General features: G+C 33.7%; 2 protein-coding genes across 3 annotated transcripts; both read right to left on the reverse strand.

Annotated features, from left to right (window-relative positions):
- Positions 1–1,156: 1,156 nt before the first annotated feature.
- LOC130654494 (transmembrane protein 185B-like) lies at positions 1,157–4,822 on the reverse strand. Its single transcript, XM_057457086.1, has 7 exons — positions 4,785–4,822; positions 4,534–4,710; positions 3,713–3,914; positions 3,283–3,366; positions 3,032–3,208; positions 2,821–2,944; positions 1,157–2,263 (listed from the first exon to the last, which is right to left on the reverse strand). Exons 1-7 carry the CDS (start codon positions 4,820–4,822, stop codon positions 2,037–2,039), a joined length of 1,029 nt encoding a protein of 342 aa, XP_057313069.1. The 3' UTR covers positions 1,157–2,036.
- An 86-nt stretch (positions 4,823–4,908) lies between these two features.
- Positions 4,909–17,515, reverse strand: LOC130654487 (zinc finger protein 729-like). Of its 2 annotated transcripts, none has more exons than XM_057457079.1 (5): positions 17,167–17,515; positions 14,182–14,316; positions 11,780–11,834; positions 11,636–11,695; positions 4,909–9,213 (listed from the first exon to the last, which is right to left on the reverse strand). In XM_057457079.1, the coding sequence occupies exons 1-5, from the start codon at positions 17,251–17,253 to the stop codon at positions 5,528–5,530; spliced, it is 4,023 nt and encodes a 1,340-aa protein (XP_057313062.1). In that variant the 5' UTR covers positions 17,254–17,515; the 3' UTR covers positions 4,909–5,527. The 2 variants fall into 2 exon arrangements, with proteins under 2 accessions (XP_057313062.1, XP_057313061.1); XM_057457078.1 differs by having other exon boundaries at positions 11,171–11,695.
- Positions 17,516–18,607: the final 1,092 nt, after the last annotated feature.

Here is an 18,607-nt window from a genome sequence, read left to right on the forward strand (position 1 = left end):
TTATTTAATGGAACGATCTTACTCCTGGAAGAAGGGAAAAGTAAAACATAGAATACTCCTGGAAATGTCCTGGATTTTAATTCTGGAAAGTGATTAACCACACTGGTGGAGCGATTGTAGTAATCTGGTAAAGTATCGAATGGTTCTTTATGCAAGGATGTTTTAAAAACTGTTTACATGCGTGCTTGATTTCGTTTGTAAACAAATAAAAAACATTTGAAAGCGTGCTTAAAAGGAAGCTGTTTGAACTTTCTTTTAACTTTATTCATATAACACACAGGCTGTACAAGCTGAAAATACGCTATTGTTAAGGAAAATGTTTTTTTATTGGTTCTTCACTTTATCAGTCCTCGTCAATTTTTTTCATTGTTGTCTAAAGATGGACTTTTCTCCTCTTTGTTTGATTTCTTTAAAAAAAAATTGGCTACCACGAACATTTTGTTTCTAAAGAAACGCGTCTACATTAAGCCAGTCAAGGAACCATCCTGTTTTTTACACACACGTCTTAAAATTTCTCTTAGAATGAGTAACTATTTAAACATTCTTCGTTATTTTTAACCAGTTTTAACTATAGAAGTTCTTTACTTTCAATTTTTCTTCTTAAAGAAACGGAAAGCGACAAATAAACCGGTAACGACGAGTTCGTTTGTGAAACGTGTTACCACGCTAAGATATGACACGTACACTGATTAACATGCGTGGGTGCAACCTTCCGATAAGTGTGTTAAATATGACGGGTACCGGCTAGAAAGTGGTTTAAAAGAGATTTTCTGAATCGTTTAACTAAGGTTTTTCTACATTCTTTATTTCAGCAGTATTCACAACCTCGTCCACAGCAAAAAAATTTAAAGACTACAGAAGATCACAAAAAATCAATCAAAAGGGCGGGAGTTATGGCGTTTTAAGTTCGGATTCTGTTGGGTCGCCAGTTACACAAGCCTCGACTCAGCAGAAATTCGTTTAGGCACGTTTATTATATGATTGTATTTTTGAAATGTTACATCATTTATTACATAATACAAGAAATCAGTGTGTGTAAGACGACCCCGGTTTCAGCTAATAAAGGCGAATATAGCTAGATGAACTAAGAATTTTCGTTTTCAACTTTTAAGTCAATATTCTAAACGAGGTTGCTAGCAGAAATTAAATAAAACAATTTCTGTGATTACCCTTACCGGGCGAATGTATTCTTCAGACAAAATTTTTAACAATCTACACGAAACACCCTAAAGATTAAATCTTTGGTAAGATTTTTCATAAAAATTGGTGGGTTAAAAAGTAAAAACAAACAAGTTAAAATAAAGCAAAAGCTTTTCGATATAAAACCATCGTCAGTGCAAATAAAATATTACTATGTTACAACTATTCAGTCAGTTTAGAGATGGCGTGACGTGATCAGTTAATCACTTTTCTCTTTTTGTTTGACCTCATAGGGCCATTATGCTTTTATTTTGTACATACTGACTGAATAATCTGCAATTGATAACTGTCGCGTACTTTTGGGGTACAAATTTTGCGATTTGCTCTGGACATTTCGCCCATCATTGAGCTATTTTGGGCCGGAATTTTTCTTTTAAAATGTGAGCTTTATCACAAACCTATTGATCGAATTTGTCGAAACAGTCAACGCACATGATAGTAGATGTAAAATTTAATCCTTGTCAATATTTTAAAAAATAGAAATTACTCGATTGAGTATTTAAACCTGAAATTGTCCACTCAAAAATGGACTCTTTATTTTTATTTTTGGACTAAAATTCTTGAAATTTTTTTCACACTCCCAAGAATTTTAGACGGGACTTTCATACTATTGGAAGTTCCAAAATTTAATCCTTGCCAATATTTTGGAAAATTAACATTTCCTGACATTTTCGAGAGTTTCGAATACACTTTTTCCATCTCTCTACGCAATACCGTTACAACAGCAGGGAGAGCTTGTTTTATGCGATGTTCTTTCATCTTTATATTTGTTTGGTAAAACCTTCTACAGTTGCACCGGCTGCTATGATATCCAGACGACTCAGAAAAAGAGAAATTCAATCTGGCGCGTCAATGAAAAGGACAGTACCAACTAACTTTTGCGTTTCTTTTCTTTTTTTATTTCGCGCAGGCGTCATTTCTAAAGACGAGTTGCTATCTTCTTCCCCGTTTGCATTGGAGACAATCGTATCGGCAAACTTATAGGATGTGTTTCCATATTCTCTTAGCAACGGTAGTGCTTCCAGTAAAAACTCACAAAAGTCTTTACGCATACCAAACCACCCTGCGAAAAAAATAAATGGAAACGTAACGAAAGACATTTATAACAGAGCTTGTAGAGTTTTACTTGTAAACAATCGTCTTTTTTTGGAGTTTTTTTGCTTCGCACAATTTAATTTCATTAAACGCAGCAATAATAAAAATTCAAATTCTTTAACAGAATACGTACAAGGATCACAATAGATAACAAAATGAAATCAAAAGAGAGGATAACTTAACTTCATTTACTAAACGATAAATAAATCGTATATTAAAGATACAAATTAGTTTTGCTTTGATCACTCAAGCGGCAAATTTTCTCTCTCTCTCGGGTTCACCCTCATTATTTCCCAACAAAATATATTACGGGAAGGTAACACAAGTATGTATAACAGTATAATGAGTCCGAAAATATTTTCATGACTTAGTTTTATACGTCTGTATAGCAAAAACTTAGTTCCATACGTCTGTATAGCAAAAAAAGTTAAAAGTTTTAAGAAAAATCTAAACAGTTCATATAAATTTGATACTAACAAAACCAAGCAGTAGAAAGTCACTTGCAATAAAAAGAAGCGTACTCACATTGGTTGCCGCCCTTTTGATAAAATGACGTAATCACTAAACTAAGTAACGACAATTCGAGTGGAATAAACACAGTGCTAAAGTAGTCGTTCGAAAATCCATCCAACTTACGCGTAAACATTACCTAAAATGTATAGAGTGGAGATTTAATCTAACTGTTTTTTGGTCAACATTTCTTCTTCAGATCCAATAACGCATACCTAATACTTACCATGAACGCGAGAAGTGGAATGACAATCAAACATGACATAACGGCGTTAATGATATGCGCCTTTCTTTGCAGGGTTGTGATTTCCGGAGAACGCATAAATAACAACGCCCAAATGATATAATACAGAACACAAACTGAAAGCAAGGTTAAGATGATCCATATTGGCACAAACACAACCTAAAAAGAGTTTTTCAGGTTTACAAAAAAGTGGACAGGTAAGTTTATTCAAAGGATGATGTATTTATACTCACCACCCAACTCCACTCGATTACACGATCCCATTTCAAAGAGATACAAATGAATTGAAGCGTGTTAACTGAGAAAAACGTTTCCAACTGAAATAGATAATCAATACTCGTTTGAGATATTCTTGCAACCAATCTCCTTTTCTATATTTTCAGTTAGTTTTGAGGGGATTTTGGCATACCTGCCATATTTGAAGGTTCTTAAGCACACAAACAGACAGTACAATAAAAGCGAATCCAAATACTTAAAGATAGCACTGTCAAACGAGTTTTTAAGGGACAACGTATCAGAACTAGTCAAAAGCGTTTTTGGAAACATTCACATCTGAAGGTTTTTCTCTTGAAAATAATGAATATTAAAGATTATAGCCACTTTAATTTTCGAAGGTTTCCAAAGTACACCAGACACCTACGGTTATGAAGTGAAAAATAATACCTCAAGCTGTCTCTCATGTCTATAACCCCACACGCAAGCAATGAAGGATGACACAGACATGCAGTACAACGGGATGAACACCACTCTGTAAGACACTACGTTCAGCTGGAGGTTGATACTCAACAATAACTCAAACATGAGGAGCAGAATATGAAAGCCTGATGAAATAAACATCGCTTGCAAGTCCACACTGTTTTCACGTCTAAAAGAACATGCAACATAAGCTGATTATAAGTTTGACAAAATGACACATCAACTCTCAACCCCACCAAACAGACCATGCAATTCCGCCCTGACATCCTCTAGCAAAACAATGTTATTCTTTGTTGAGCCTCAATAATTATAAAAAAAATCAATTGCCACCATAAATGTATTTTTAAATTATTTTTAACCTACACTGCAGTTAATAACCTGATAAACTCCATAACGTTGCCATACAGTAAACAGATCCATTAAAAAGTCACAATTATTCATTATTCTACCAATGAAAAGATTACACACAAAAGCTTTTAGTGTATGCTTCACAAAAACCTGTTCACCAAAATTAAAAGACATGTAAATGTTAATTTTCTAAGGTAGATATGAAACGCATAGTGAGTGCAGGCACTCTGTATACGAATTCAAAAAATTGCACGATATTAAAAATACACTTCCACCAAAGGGAATTGTCTTGGCTGTCTCGAGTAAACGATTGTAATACAAACTATTACTTTCGTAAAGGCAACTGAACGGAAAATGCACAGTTCATTTCCTAAACTCTTTAACGACAGTAACCAATGAAGTATTTTTATCCTAAAAAAATAATCTAAAAATGTTCTTGCCTGTATTCAGGATGTTTCACCCATATAATAGTTCCAATCGTTCCACCAATCAACACAAATGCTTTCCATATCCACAATGGAATAAAAACGATAAAATAGCTCCACACCAAAAAATTGTCTAGCCTCAGTCCCAGGAGAATAACAAAAAGCAAACACGATAGATAAACCAGAAATTTGCTAGAAATAAGAAAATAAATCAATAAAATAACTGATTAACGATTGAAATGGAATACCTGAGATGAAGAACATACCTTGGGTTGAATTCATGAAACAATCCTTTTAAATTCATCGACAAGATGCAGCACATATTTGTCCAGTGTTGTTTTTTTCTCTACATATTTCTTTATTATTTCTATCTAAAAAATAAGAGCTGCTTTTTGTAATAATTTTTGGCTTGCTTTGACCATACAAAAGTTAGGCTGACTCTACAAAAATATTAACATCACAATTTTAAAGATTTCTCAACAAATTGATTATTTACAACCATTTCCAGGAATAAACAAACTCGTTTTTAAATCAATACAGTAACTAATGTCGTATTTTTGACATGATTGAGCAAGGCATAAACTGGTTTTTTATTGGTTATCATGGACTTCGATAGTGAAACAGAATATTACGTCAATCCTATCCATTTGAGTGGAAAGAAAGTCTGCTGAATAAACCTGCTTGCAGCCTCTTATTCAAAATAAACAAAAATTATATATACAATATCCCTACGAAAAACTAAGAAAGAACGATTGGCGCAATTTTATCGAGTCAAATGAGAAACCATTCCTTTCACAAGTTACCAGAAAAAAAAAACAGAAAAAAAGTTGTGATAGAGAAAACTGTATAATATTGCACAGAAAGCAAGCAGGACTTTTCGGAGATAATTTTTAAATAATCCTTTAGGACTTTCTGGAGATAATTTTTAAATAATCCTTTAGGACTTTCTGGAGATAACTTTTAAATAATATAAACATTAAAACTGATATATTTTAATAAAATCTATCAATTAAACGGATTCATCATTTTCCGTCTTGGTTTTAAAATGTATTGGCACGTGTTTTCGCACGTGTTCAAGTGTTGGAAAGAACGTGTTACAAATCTTACACTTGAATTTATTTCTCGGTTCGACGGTTTCAGCTGGACTCGCCTTCTTCTTTCTACCCGCCATTTCACTTTCTTCAGTCGTTTTCAGATTTTTTCTTTTCTTGCACATAGACATTTTCGTTATCGCCACCTCTTTGGTTTTCGAGTGAGTAAGAACGTGTTCCTCTAATTCTTTCGTGTCAGCAAACACAAGTTCACAGGTGGCACAGACTTGTTTCTTCTTTTCTTGTTCTTTTTTGTCCTGTTCCTTTTTGTCGTGTTTCTTCTTCTTTGTCGTCTTCTTCCCCTCCAGAGTAACGTCACCGTCATCCTGCGCTTTTTGCGTATTATTTTGCGACTCCAGCAACGCCGGCTTTTTTAACACGTCGTCGTCAAATTTAACCGTCTTATTTAAAACTTCCTCGATTGTTTCATACAGCTTAGTTTCCGCGGACACCATTTTGAAAGACTTTCGCTCGATTTGATTGGCTGAAATATCGTGTTTGATGCGGAAATGAGATTTAAGATCATCTTTATTAACAAAAACAAATGTTTCGGGACACTGCAAACAGGTATATATCCATTTAGGACTACGATTAAAATGTTTAATATGTAGATGAACTTTCAAATCCTCTGTTCTTGCATAGTTTACGTCACAGTGCGTACAGGTGTGGTAATCTTTCAAATGTTTTAAAAGTTTTGCATGCGATTTAACTTGATCTGAGCAGTACGGACACTTAAAATGGCCGTGTCTTTCTAGCTCACGTTTCGTCTGCAGCAAAATGCCACATGTGGAACATTTGTAGAAATTATCAGTCCGGCCATGCTGAGAAGCCATGTGCCATTCCATATAGCTTTCCGTGCATTTCTTTCCACATATATTGCATGCAGTTTTCTCTACGTTTTCTACTTTTTGCTCATTAATGTTTGTGATGGACCATTTGAAAGATGTATGTCCACTTTCCAGATGTTTTACCAAACCTGCTGGGAATTTAAAGTTGACGGAACAGTCGAAGCAGTCGGTAATTCCTTGCGGGTAAGTTTTATGACTCTTTTCATGTTGAAATAATTCTGAACATTCTTTAAATCCGAAATTGCAATAACTGCATTTATATTTTAGCTGGCTTGCATTGTCGACGATTTCGATGTTTTCTTCTTCCTTCTCTTCTTCGTTCTTCTCTCCGTCCGTCTTAGAATGTGTTTCATAATGTTTGGCAAGGCTCACTAAGTTCGTTGCATGCCGATCACACAGCACACATTGATGCTGAGATTTGTCATTCTCTTTGTTGATTGCGGGTAGTTCTTTGATGCCAGGGGATGTGTTGCGAGGGGATGTGTTGCCAGAGGTTGTCGTAGATTTCATGCCTGCGACATCGATTTCATCGATCGATTTCGGAAGGTCTTTTTTATTTTCATCACTGTGGTACTTGAACTCGTGTCGTCTTTTGTCAGCCCATGTTTGGCAGGGTAGTTTACAAACACGACAGTAGACGCGTTTCTTCAGTTCGACGAGATGTTTCTTTCTTTCGTGTCGATCTAGGTATTGTTTGTTGTCAAAAACAGAAAAACAAAGAGAACAGAAGTGGTCATACACACTTTTTAACAATTCCACATCATCGTGTTTGAATTTTAAGTGCTGATTCAACTGCTTTCTAACTTGGAAATAATCTTCACAGATCTTACATTGATATAAGGACTTGCCAGTGTGAACAAACATATGATGCGTAAGATGTTCTTTCCTCCTGTACGCTTTATCGCACTGTGAACACTTGTATGGCTTCTCTCCTGTATGTATTCTCTCGTGAGTTTTATAGTCTTGTAGAAATGTGAAAGTCCTTGCACAATATTCGCAAGCGAATTGCTTTTTGAGATCATGAATGAGCTGGTGACCCGCTAAAGCACTTTTTCGTCCAAACCGCTCCCCACACACATCACATTGAAATCTACGCTCGTAGTAATGCTCCTTGTAATGCTTCCTGAGTTCTTCAGTGTTAAGAAACATTGTACCACAGGTACTGCAAGGATACTGCTTGATACCAAGATGTGCGTCCATGTGTTTATAAATCTCTCGTCGATCAAGATAACCCTGCTTGCAAAGCGGACAACGATATGGATACCAACCGTAATGAATATAACGAATGTGGAAAATTACACCTTTTTCTTGCTTAAATGTTCGAGTACATTTGCCACATTTAAACAGCATTCGTGAATTACTTTCAATCGTAGTGAAACACGTTAAACTGTCATCTACTTCATTAGCAACTTTCCACGGCTCATACTCAAATTCGATGATATCTGGTATTTCTTTCAAATTAATACTCTGCGTTCCATCCAAGGCTCGTTTATTAGTATTTCTCATCGGAGGCATGGCTTTCACTAACTCTGTCTCGTCAACGTCGTCTTCGAGATTAACAATACTATCCATTTCAAAATCAATATCATCATTACCTATACCGGATTCTTCGATTTCTGAGAAGTCTGTTGCTGTAGATTCAGTGGATGCTTTAGAATCTAAAGGTGTAATGGTTGACGAAGCCAATTCCGAAGGTAAATTATCTGCTGAGGTTGCTACTTCGATATCTAGTTCGTTCTGACCAGGGGCAATTTCTTTACTATTAAAAGTTGAAATAATTTCAGGGCTTTGTTTATTTAAAGCAATTGTACCTTCTTCTTCCACTGTTTTCTTGTCTATTTCACCAAGTACACCCATAGTTAAGTTGGATTCATCTTTTTTTGTAGCGACAAAAGGCACAGCTAAAGCATTCATAAATTTGCCTGTGTCATCAGAGCTAGGTATAATTGTATGACTTTTGTCATTATCTGTTCTTGGCATGCTACGTACAATGTCCTGCTTTACTTCTGTTGAACCCAACTGAGGCTGCACCAAGGAAGTGGTTACGATAGATGTCTCCTTATTCAAGCACGGGATGCTTTCAGCAATAAAAGGAGTGACATTTCGGGAACTATCAGAGCTTTTTGGAATTTTTGTACTTATGTTTTCTTCTTCAGAAGATGTCATTGTTTTTTGTCCCGAAGTAACATCAGCATTTTTGTTGTTACATGTACTTACTTTAATATCCTCTGGATCAGGAATAATATCCAATATTCTCCTGTGCAATTCCAATTGGGAAGCTCTGGAAGCTTCTTTGCTATTAATTTTTCTTACTTTGGTATCTTTAGACGGCTCAAAATGAATGACTTGCACAACCGGTGGAATCAGACTAGCATCACTTTGTGCAGCGTTTGCAGAAGAAAAAGCTTTCGTACCAACGCTTTTTGTTATTTGTACTTCACGAAGTGAATTGGAATTTGGCTGGTTAACTGCTTGCATTGAGTTTTTTTCTTCTATTTTAGGTGAAGAAGACGTTTGACATGATATATTATTTTGAACTGATACTGATAACTGGTGCACAGGAACGGCGTAACGTGGTGCCACAAAGTTAGCGGGTGGATTAATTGTATAACTTTTTGGCTCAAACACAGGTATTACATTAGAAGTTGGTTTTGTACTTTCTGTAGTTGGTGTAGACATCTCGCCAAGCTTTGGAAGGATGTTTGGTAACAATCTTACTGAAGGGAGACTGCATAACATTGGTGTCTCGGTTCTTACTGAAAGAAAAAACAGTTCAAAATCAACTAGAAATGTATTAAATTGCCCTTGCAGGTACATAATCAATTTCGAAATGGAACAGACAAAGGGTTCAGAACGTTGTTGGTTAAATATGGAGTAACTTTCAAACTTTGAACACACAAAAACCAGATGCATATAAAACCAAAACCCTCCAATTATTTCCATTATAGAATTTTTTTGACTAAAAACAATGTTTGAAGCAAAAGTCACTATCATGTCTACCTTGTTTATTTATTAAAATTTCCTCAAAACACAGAAGTTTTTGCTTAAAAACGAAGTTAGGGTTGTCCTGTTTTTATGTTTTGTTTGTTCGTTGTGCAATTCATGTCATGTTTTTTTTCAAGTTTCTAGGAAATGATATTTGAAAGACAAATGTATCGTATTACTTGCAAGTTAATCAATAACGCATTGAATTATGATTAATATTTCGATTTAAAAAACTTTTGTCCAAATTCTTTTCATGAATCAAGGTGACATGGCACTAAAAATCCAAATATAATTTGTTCAAAATTTCTGGAGCACAGTTTCATATATCCCTTATTAACTGGAGTAAGCGCCCATGTTTTTCAATTTTGTGACCTTGAACGAAGGGCTCAAACTGAGGGTGGTGGTCATTGCAGGGTGCTCATTTAAGGTTACTGTAAAGAAAAAAACTCACAAAAAACTGAGAGTAGTCTCAGAAAAACCCTTATAATTTATCAATACTTTTATATTCTTATTTCTTTTTGTTTCTGAATAATTGATGAAAGACTTTTTTGATGGTGTTATTTTCGTGAGATGATAATTTTCCAAAAAGAAAACATAATGAATTAAACACACACCATATTTTTTTTCGCCGTATGTTTTAAAATGGCTTCTTTTTCCGAACGAGTGGTCGCAGACTTCTCGTTTTTGCACTATAATATTCAGCATAAATTAAATTCAAAAAGGTTCGCGGTTTTTTTCGTAACAACGTCGTTATGAAATTATTTGTAATTATATATAATCATTCAAAAAAATGCATATTTTTTTCTTTCTGTCGTCATAATTCGCTAATCAGTAATTTATACAAAAAAATCTGGGAACCTTTTGTGCATAATTTATTCAGCTTTCCATTACCGAAAATTTCAATGAGCCAATAGGAAGCTTTCGGAAAAAGAGACCACAAACATAAAGGCATGTATGCAAAAATTTACTAAGGAGATATTTGTTTTTGAAGATTTTCGTAGGTGTTATAAAAATGTGTGAACTGAGTATGCAGAAAGATGATAGAAGTGCGAACTTTTTCTTTATGCTGAATATGTGTGCACGCGTTCAGAATTATTAATAGACAGAAGTCAGGTTTACAAGAGACAGCTCATATGCATATTCCTTAACTTTGATTTTTTTTTAATTCGATAGTGAAAGTAAACTATCTAAAAAATATTATTATGCATATATTTATAGGGTAGTTTCATATCATGCATAATGTTTACAAAAAATATGCTCAACTCATTTTGCACATATTTTCTCGAAGGTATGAAGGATATAACACCTCTGAAAAGGCTTTTTCCAGAAAAAAGGGATGTTCCAAATATTTTCATGGAATATAAAAATGTCATTCGAAAGAGAATTTTTTTTCTATATGTTATGAATTTTTTGCAAAAAACCTAAAAAAAATTGTTTCCTTTACAGTAACCTTAAATATATTAAAAAGATAACATTTTTATACAAATTGAAGAACAAAAATAAAGTCTTTAATTCCAAAACTTTAGTTTTATCTGAATTTTAGGGTTGTTGTTACACACTACTATTTACATATTAAAAAATAATTGATTTGACTTTATTAAACCCCTCCAAGCATTATTCACTTATGTTTCTTTCTTTTTTAGCAAAAAATTGTGTATTCACAGTTGAGAGGCATTCCAACAGAGATCAAGTACTATATAGCTTTGCATATAAAAATGAAAGTTTTACCTGCTGTTACTGAGTTTTGATTCTCAGCCTTTATAAATACCAGTTGTTGATCTTTCGGTACTTTGATGAAATTGGCTGGCGAAGTGTTTGTCATAGTTTTGTCACCGCAATGTTCATTTGTGTTTGAAGGCACGGACATTTCCGTCACTATACCTCTACTTATTTTATTGTTCAGCTGTACTACGCCACTAATATTAGAATGGGGAGGATCCTGTCGTAGCAGAATGCTCATGTTTCGCATTTTCTTAGGAAAAAAAGAATATGGTGTTTGAACCCACTTTTCTCTGGTTAATACACTTTTAGGAAAAGTTTCTTGATAATCTATACTTCTTATTACCACGCCTGGCTTCACCCACACAATATTATCAGCCCTTTTCTTTTTTATATTAGGTTCAGGTGGCAATCCTTTAGTAATGGTTACTTCCTCCTTTCCTTGTAAAGTCATCACTTTTTCAATATACTCACTTTCACCAGTAACAGGATTTTTACTGAAAATCAGGTCTTTGTGTAGTTTGCCATTTTGCACTGAGAAAGAAATTAAACTAACTGTAAAGTACATATATATAACAAGCTTACAGGTAAACTTTTTTATTCAGATAAGTCATATACCTTTTATGGTTGGCTGCGATGACATTCCACCATAGTAGCGTTTAGCATACTTATTCTAAAAGCAAACAGTCTGACTTTGAGGTTGTATTGGAAACAAAAATTCTCAACTATATATGAAAATAAGATAAACAGTGACATCTGCAAGAAAAGTGAGTTATTCTCCCAAATTTTTAAATTAATTAAACCAGTCTGCGGTTACCAGGCCTATCAATAAGAATATACACTGGAGCAATAAATCGCTTCCCCAAGGTTACTGGGCAAGCAATCTGAATAAATAAAATAAGTTTATAAACGCAAATTTTATCAAAAATATCTATTTTATTTTTTATATATTTTGGTTCTTTTTTACTTTAAATTATAAGAAAGAGAACATTAATTCCCATGTGAGATGAATTGGGAATTGGGGGAGAAATTAATGGCTCAGCTAGTTTCTCATTTCTTAGAATTGGGTGAGCCTTTGCGTGAGCAAGAGCACTATCCCTATTGATAGACCTGGGTTACACAGGTTCTATAAAAAAATGTTATGACTTTATCAAAGTACTTGATAAAGTCATAACAAGTTTCACCGTCATTGCATTTACGTACAATAAAGCAACTGTTTCTCAATATCTTGTTATAGATTGTACTAAGATCTTGGTTATTTGTGATGCACCTTACTCGGTTATCAAGTAAAGCGAGTTTTTCAACTGAGTGTCGTTTAAATTCAAAGTGACAATGCTGTTAAAGGTTATAAGAGGTAAATTGTGGTTGATGGTGTTGTAAATTGTGGTTGATGTATCTGTATCCAACTGCGGTTTTTAGGGAGGAAACAGCCAAAGTCTATCCAACACTTTTTTATACACACTACTAAAATTTTCATTTAATGATGTTTAAAATCAACACACGAAGTTATAAACTAATTTGAAAGCATTTGGTACGCACTTCAACTCTCTAATTGTTCCGATTAACATTGATTCAGTTTTTCCTTTCTTTAAAATAATTACTAAATTGTTTTCATGTAGATACTTTGCAACGTTTGTTAGTTCTTTGTTTAAAACATTTTAAATTGTGTGAAAGTTATCACTGGAAATATAAATCACTGTGTCGTCTGCGAATTGGATGATACAAGCTCTTAAAAAGACTTCTGGAATAATGTTAAAGGAAACTAGGAATAGCAAGGGGCTCAAAATAGACCCTTGTGAATCACAACAATAAACATATTCGACTTTACATTATCTAAAACAAATTGATGTGAATGATTGAATAAACATGATTTAAACCATTCAGGGTTGTTGTTGTTAATACCATAAGTAGTTAGTTTTTCAAGTGAAATACCATGTGTAATAGTGTTGAATGCCTTTGATAAATCCATAAAAACTACACCCACCAAGTTGCCCTTATCGACTTCTTTTCTGACGTCATCTGAGGTTGCAGTTAAGTCAGTAGATCATCTCATACGACAGTAGCCGTACTGATAACGTGAAAGTAGATTATTGTCCTCTAAGTAATCCATTTTATTGATGAACCAATTTCTCAATGATTTTTGACAGAGGCATAGTGGTTGTGCAATTTCTAATGCACAATCTGTAATGCTCTCATGATCTCAAGGTGGCATATCAAGGTTTACTCCATATAAAATCTTTTAAATATAACGAATTTTCTTTTAGTTTAAAAGCAACATTAAAAAAGAAGTTACAGAAAGAATTCACTTTATCAGCTGTGTTTGACAATGTATATTACGTTGATTTTTATTTGATTTTTATTTGATTTTGTTGGCATAATAAATTTTTGATAGTTTTCAAAAAGTAGGCCTTTATGTATGGTAAAAGTTGTTGCACACTAAAACACATTTTAGGGGAGCAAATTATTATTAAACTTTTCAAATAAGTTAAAATTTGCTTTTTAAATTAGAGTTATTAATATTGGATCTTTTTCTCAGGTTCTTTTTCTTCCTTAAATTTCAATTGCCGTAAATTTATTTTGACATTGCCTGTTGCGCTAAGGACAAGTTACTTTCATTAGCCATTTTTATGTTTACACCTAAATAAACGAGCTCTGTTAACAGATTTACACAGAAATTGTGTTAAACACGTTCTTTTTATGACAAAATCTGTTACAATACATTTATTAAATTTATCTTTTTTATTTTATTTATTAATGTTTTCCCAATGTGTACACAAAAATGTCATACATCAATATTAGCGAATGGTAGATTGACTAGATTTTGTTCTCTTGGCTGATAATCTTTGTTGTTCATCTTTTTTTTTTTTTGCATTCAAATGCTGTATTTTGTTAGTGCAAGATACAGAGGTAAAGTAAATCAAGTAAATATATTAATAAAATAAAATTATGCTATCACTTCGATTAAACGCCTATAGAAATTTTCTTATAAAACAAAACATATATACTGTATATATATTTACCAAGTGCACTTTATAAATAGCACAATCCTTTCTTTTTTCTTCCCAGTATTGTTTAATAAGCTCCTCAAAAGGTAATAAAGTTTTAGCAGTTTCCCAGGATGACTTCCATTGAACAAGGTACACCGCCTCTCCATTCTAGGATAAGAAATTTTAGTGAAGTATGACACAAAAAACAATCAAGAATCAGCTTTAAATTTTTGTCTCAAAAAAAAAAGGTTTAAATTATAACAAACCAATTATCATTGAGACATGGCTATGTTGTGTAGCATTTACACCTGAAGCAATTGTCATTCTGAAAATGATAACAGACTTCTTAGTTAGATCAATTATATATGTCTGATATTTTTCTTCTTTTCCTTTTTTCACACATGTTTTTACCATGCCCTTCTTCATAATTCTAAGATTATATTATACGTAAAATTGAATAAGAATGTGATTTCAAGCTTTATACGTTCAGACTTCATTTCAGGACATTCTTACTGGTAAACAGTAGAAAAAACTGATCTTGACTCCTATTTTTTTTGTTAATTCAACCAGACCAAATGTTGGAAGTTCATTTTAACCAATATAGCCAATTTTCTCTGGCACATCAGTCATCAGTGGATCCTCATACATTACCTTATTTCATGAAATTAACGAGGCACAATTAACGTAAAGTTCGTGTTAATTAAAGTGTAACAAAAAAGTTACCAGTCAATTTAAAATCTGAATTAAAAATATTTTTTTTAGCAATCTCAATACAAAGCTCACACATGTATGCTTCATTCTTTTTCTTATCGATTCATGCAAAAAAAAATTTAATATCGTTCTGATACAGTTCACCTAATGTCACAAGGCTACAGGCCAACTGATATTGTAAAAGTTTTGAAGAAAACAAGAGAAACTGGTTGTCAACATATTTCCTGTTTTGCGTTATTTTTATTTTTTTTGCAAGTTAATAAACCTAAATTGCTTTAAGTAAAATATTTTTTCTAAGTTGTTATAGATATGCTTATTTCCTTTATGTTATGTTAACTTTGTGATCATTATTCTTGTGCCTCATTAATTTTTTGGAATAAGGTAATAAATTATATGTATGCTAAACTCCATTGTTTTATGATCAGTTTCTACTCTATAAGATGACTACCTGCCTAACACTATCAGCAACCACTATTTTTCATCTCCCAAACAATGAAATAAATGTGTGAAAAATACCAGAAAAACATAGGATCCCAACTTTTCTACTTCAAAATGGATGCAATGACGCATTTGCATTACTGTTTGCAAAATTTTACAGCACTTGCATAATTTTAAATAGTTTCTTGCATTAAAAAAGTTGTGGTGAAGACTAAAAGGAGGCAGCCATCTTAACAACACGTTGTCTTCCAGAGAGGTGTTGGTATTTTAAAAAGACAAGCATATAGGACAACAACTTTTTAAGTTCCCAGACTATAGCATTAAAATGCTCCTGTGGGAATGTCTCATAGAAGTATTTTTAAAATAACCTTTTCTGCAAAGTGCTAGTTGGAAAACCACACAAGATTATGTCAGGTTCAGAGCATGTTTGGAAAAGCTATCCATTAATCCAAGGTCTCTCGGCAAAACGTAATTTCGATGGTCATAATTTATGTGCATTTCAAGTTTTGTTAAAGTCATCTATTAAATATCAAATATGCTATACTTTTGGTTATTTGCTAAAGATGCAAAACATTATTAAAGGGAAATAGGAAATGGATATTCGAATTCTCTGGAATATTTTTACTTGATAAGTTAAAATATAAACATTATGCAAGTATATGAACATTGTTAAGCTGTAAATATTTTTCTACTTTTTCATTTATATTACTGTGTTGCAAAAATTATTGTTAGTTATTGCAAGTTTTCTACCTTTCCTCCAAGAGAGTATCCACAATAGGGTCATTCCATGTGAAGTGGTCTAGGGCTCCCACATGCACCATCTCAGATTTTAATAAAATTTAGTGAGTGGTCCTACATGTAAGCTGAGTTAATCCTGAAAATTTCAGCTCTGTATCTTTTCTCGTTTTGAAAATATGCCTTTTCAAAGTTTACCAGTTTCTCGTAAAATTGCAATTCTGGGGTGCAGAACAAATTTCTGGCAGACTTTGAGCACCAGTAATTCTTGATCAAATTGCATTAAGATTCTCAAAATTAACAATCTCAAAGATATCCATGAGTACTATGGAAAAAATCAAACAAAAAAGTTGGTCGGGCAATATTCAAGCCATAATGGCAGCCTAAAAGTGCTGAAAATATTCATTTGCACACGAAAAAAATGGAATTTTAAGGTGCCCATGACCAAAATTGGGCATTTTGAATATGGCAAATGTGATTGATTATACATCTACACATAGAGGACTATTAAGTTAAAGAAAAAATAATATAAAGTCAGATCAACAGCCATTGGGTCCTGAAAATACACCCACAGGGAATTTGAAAAAAATTAGGTCATTGTTTAAAGCCGCAGAAACCAATGGTCACAGTTACTTTATAGGCTGAATATTTTTTCACTGTTCACTCCAACCATAAACTTGTAGTATCAACAAAAAAATTAGTGGGGACCCATGGGGAAGGTGTATATTGGTTTGGTTTGGTTTCTGCGGCTTTAAACAATGACCTAATTTTTTAGGTCATTGTTCAAAGTGCAGAAATGGAGGTAACTTTTCTGCTTAGTTTGTTTACATTTTTACCTCTATTTCTGTGCGCGCATCGGACATTATGTAATCACTTAGATACGTGCCGAAAAATATCGGGACTGTGATTCCATGTATTGTGTTTACTCCACCACAAGGTTCCAATTAAAGCTAGCTAAAATCAATTTATCTCATTGTATCACAAAAAATCATTAACATTTTGTTTTACTTATTGTACAGCTATCCTATGTGTGCTTGCAACAGTAAACAAAGGCCTGATTTACTGGCCTGGTGCCATACACAATTTTGGTTATAGTCCTGGCAATACACAACAAATAAAAATATTGAATAATACTTTTTCTTTGGAATCCAAGATTTTATCCGCCACCAATGAGACAGAGTCTGCCCAACCTTTTGGCAATATTCTTTTCGTGTTTTCCATTTTTATTGCGAAGAAAAGACAGCCACAACACCGGACTCGTGCAAAGCTATAAAATTTCACCGTATTTACAGAACAGCACTCGTCCTCGTAGAAATCTAGTATTTTTCACCATAAGGAAATTGTAGTCAGCGGGACCATGGAGAGGCGCGCGTTGGTCGAGTAACAAGGCTAGTGTAGAGAGGCAGCCTACACAAGAACTCGCTAGCAATGTCTCTAGCTATCATTTGGTTGACTGATTTCATTTTTAATTTGTTCTTGTTTTTTAAATTAATCCCTTTCTGTTATCTTTCATAAAAGTGAAAAACAAACAGAATCCCATCACGCAAATTAACAGGCAAAAAGATGTAGCCAGTGAGCTGTAGACCAGTCCATTTCTCTAGAGGATGATCCTTTCTGGCTGAGTGGCTTACTTCCCCTCTTAATAAAAACACTTCTCTTCTTAGTCAAAACACTTCTCTTCTTTCCTCTGAAGTCTTCCTTCTGTTTAACACACATCTCTTCCAAAATGTGAAACACTTCTCTTACATGAACTTAAAAAATTCCCAAAATTATGGTCTGGAATATTGATTGAGCTGGATTTTGATAAACTCGCATTCTTGAATATTTGACATACCAGCTCCCAGCAATAAAAAAATCAAGTTTTTCTTAGTAATTAATAACTAGCTTTTTATCCGAAAAAAATGTACACGAACCAGATATTGAAATTTATGTTTTGGCACTGTAGTTTACTGGTTCACTCTCGAACTTTGTGCATGAGACTGGGGTTCGACTCCCTTTGGCGGGGGTTCATTATGGGCAATTGATTATTACCATAACCCCGGAGTAACCCAAGCCATGTGAGAGAAATTGGGGAGATGGCGCACTGTGTGGGCCGTTGGATGTTGCAGCAGGGAGTTGTCTGCCAGATCGCTGACTAATAATAATAATAATAATATATAATAATGTGTATTTATAATGTTTGCCAACTGCAACCTTGAATTGTAGGATACTATTTAATTTTCTGATATTATCTGGCAAACTATTCCAAAGCTTTGGAGATGAGTATAAAAATGTTCTATTAAAACACCTTGCACCACTTCGATGGGAAACTAACATATTACTTGTAGATGATCCGGTGGTGTGACAATGGTTGCTTTTAATTAATGTTAGCTTATTGCTCAAATATGCAGGTGCAATCTCATGGACAGCTTTAAAAATGGAAATACTTGAATAAATAGAGAGTTCAGATCTGAAGCATCTCTACCCAAGAAAGTGTTTATGTTAGAAAATAATTTATTCACCTTTTTTAAAGATGAGTTATTAGCATTATACCATGTTGGTGAACAATAACATAAATGGCATGACAAGAGCATTC

This window comes from Hydractinia symbiolongicarpus, chromosome 8 (genome assembly GCF_029227915.1).
Source record: "Hydractinia symbiolongicarpus strain clone_291-10 chromosome 8, HSymV2.1, whole genome shotgun sequence".
NCBI classification, from domain to species: domain Eukaryota; kingdom Metazoa; phylum Cnidaria; class Hydrozoa; order Anthoathecata; family Hydractiniidae; genus Hydractinia; species Hydractinia symbiolongicarpus.

Coding starts and splice junctions, on each gene's coding strand:
- LOC130654494 (XM_057457086.1), bottom strand. CDS start 4,822: ATGAATTTAAAAGGATTGTTTCATGAATTCAACCCAAG. Junction 3,915..4,533: donor GTGAAACATCCTGAATACAG/GCAAGAACATTT, acceptor ATGTTCTTTTAG/ACGTGAAAACAGTGTGGACT. Junction 2,945..3,031: donor TTCCACTTCTCGCGTTCATG/GTAAGTATTAGG, acceptor TATACATTTTAG/GTAATGTTTACGCGTAAGTT.
- LOC130654487 (XM_057457078.1), bottom strand. CDS start 17,253: ATGGAAAACACGAAAAGAATATTGCCAAAAGGTTGGGCAGACTCTGTC. Junction 14,317..17,166: donor TCTTGGATTCCAAAGAAAAA/GTATTATTCAAT, acceptor TTCTTATCCTAG/AATGGAGAGGCGGTGTACCT. Junction 11,835..14,181: donor CTATTTATAAAGTGCACTTG/GTAAATATATAT, acceptor GTTTGCTTTTAG/AATAAGTATGCTAAACGCTA.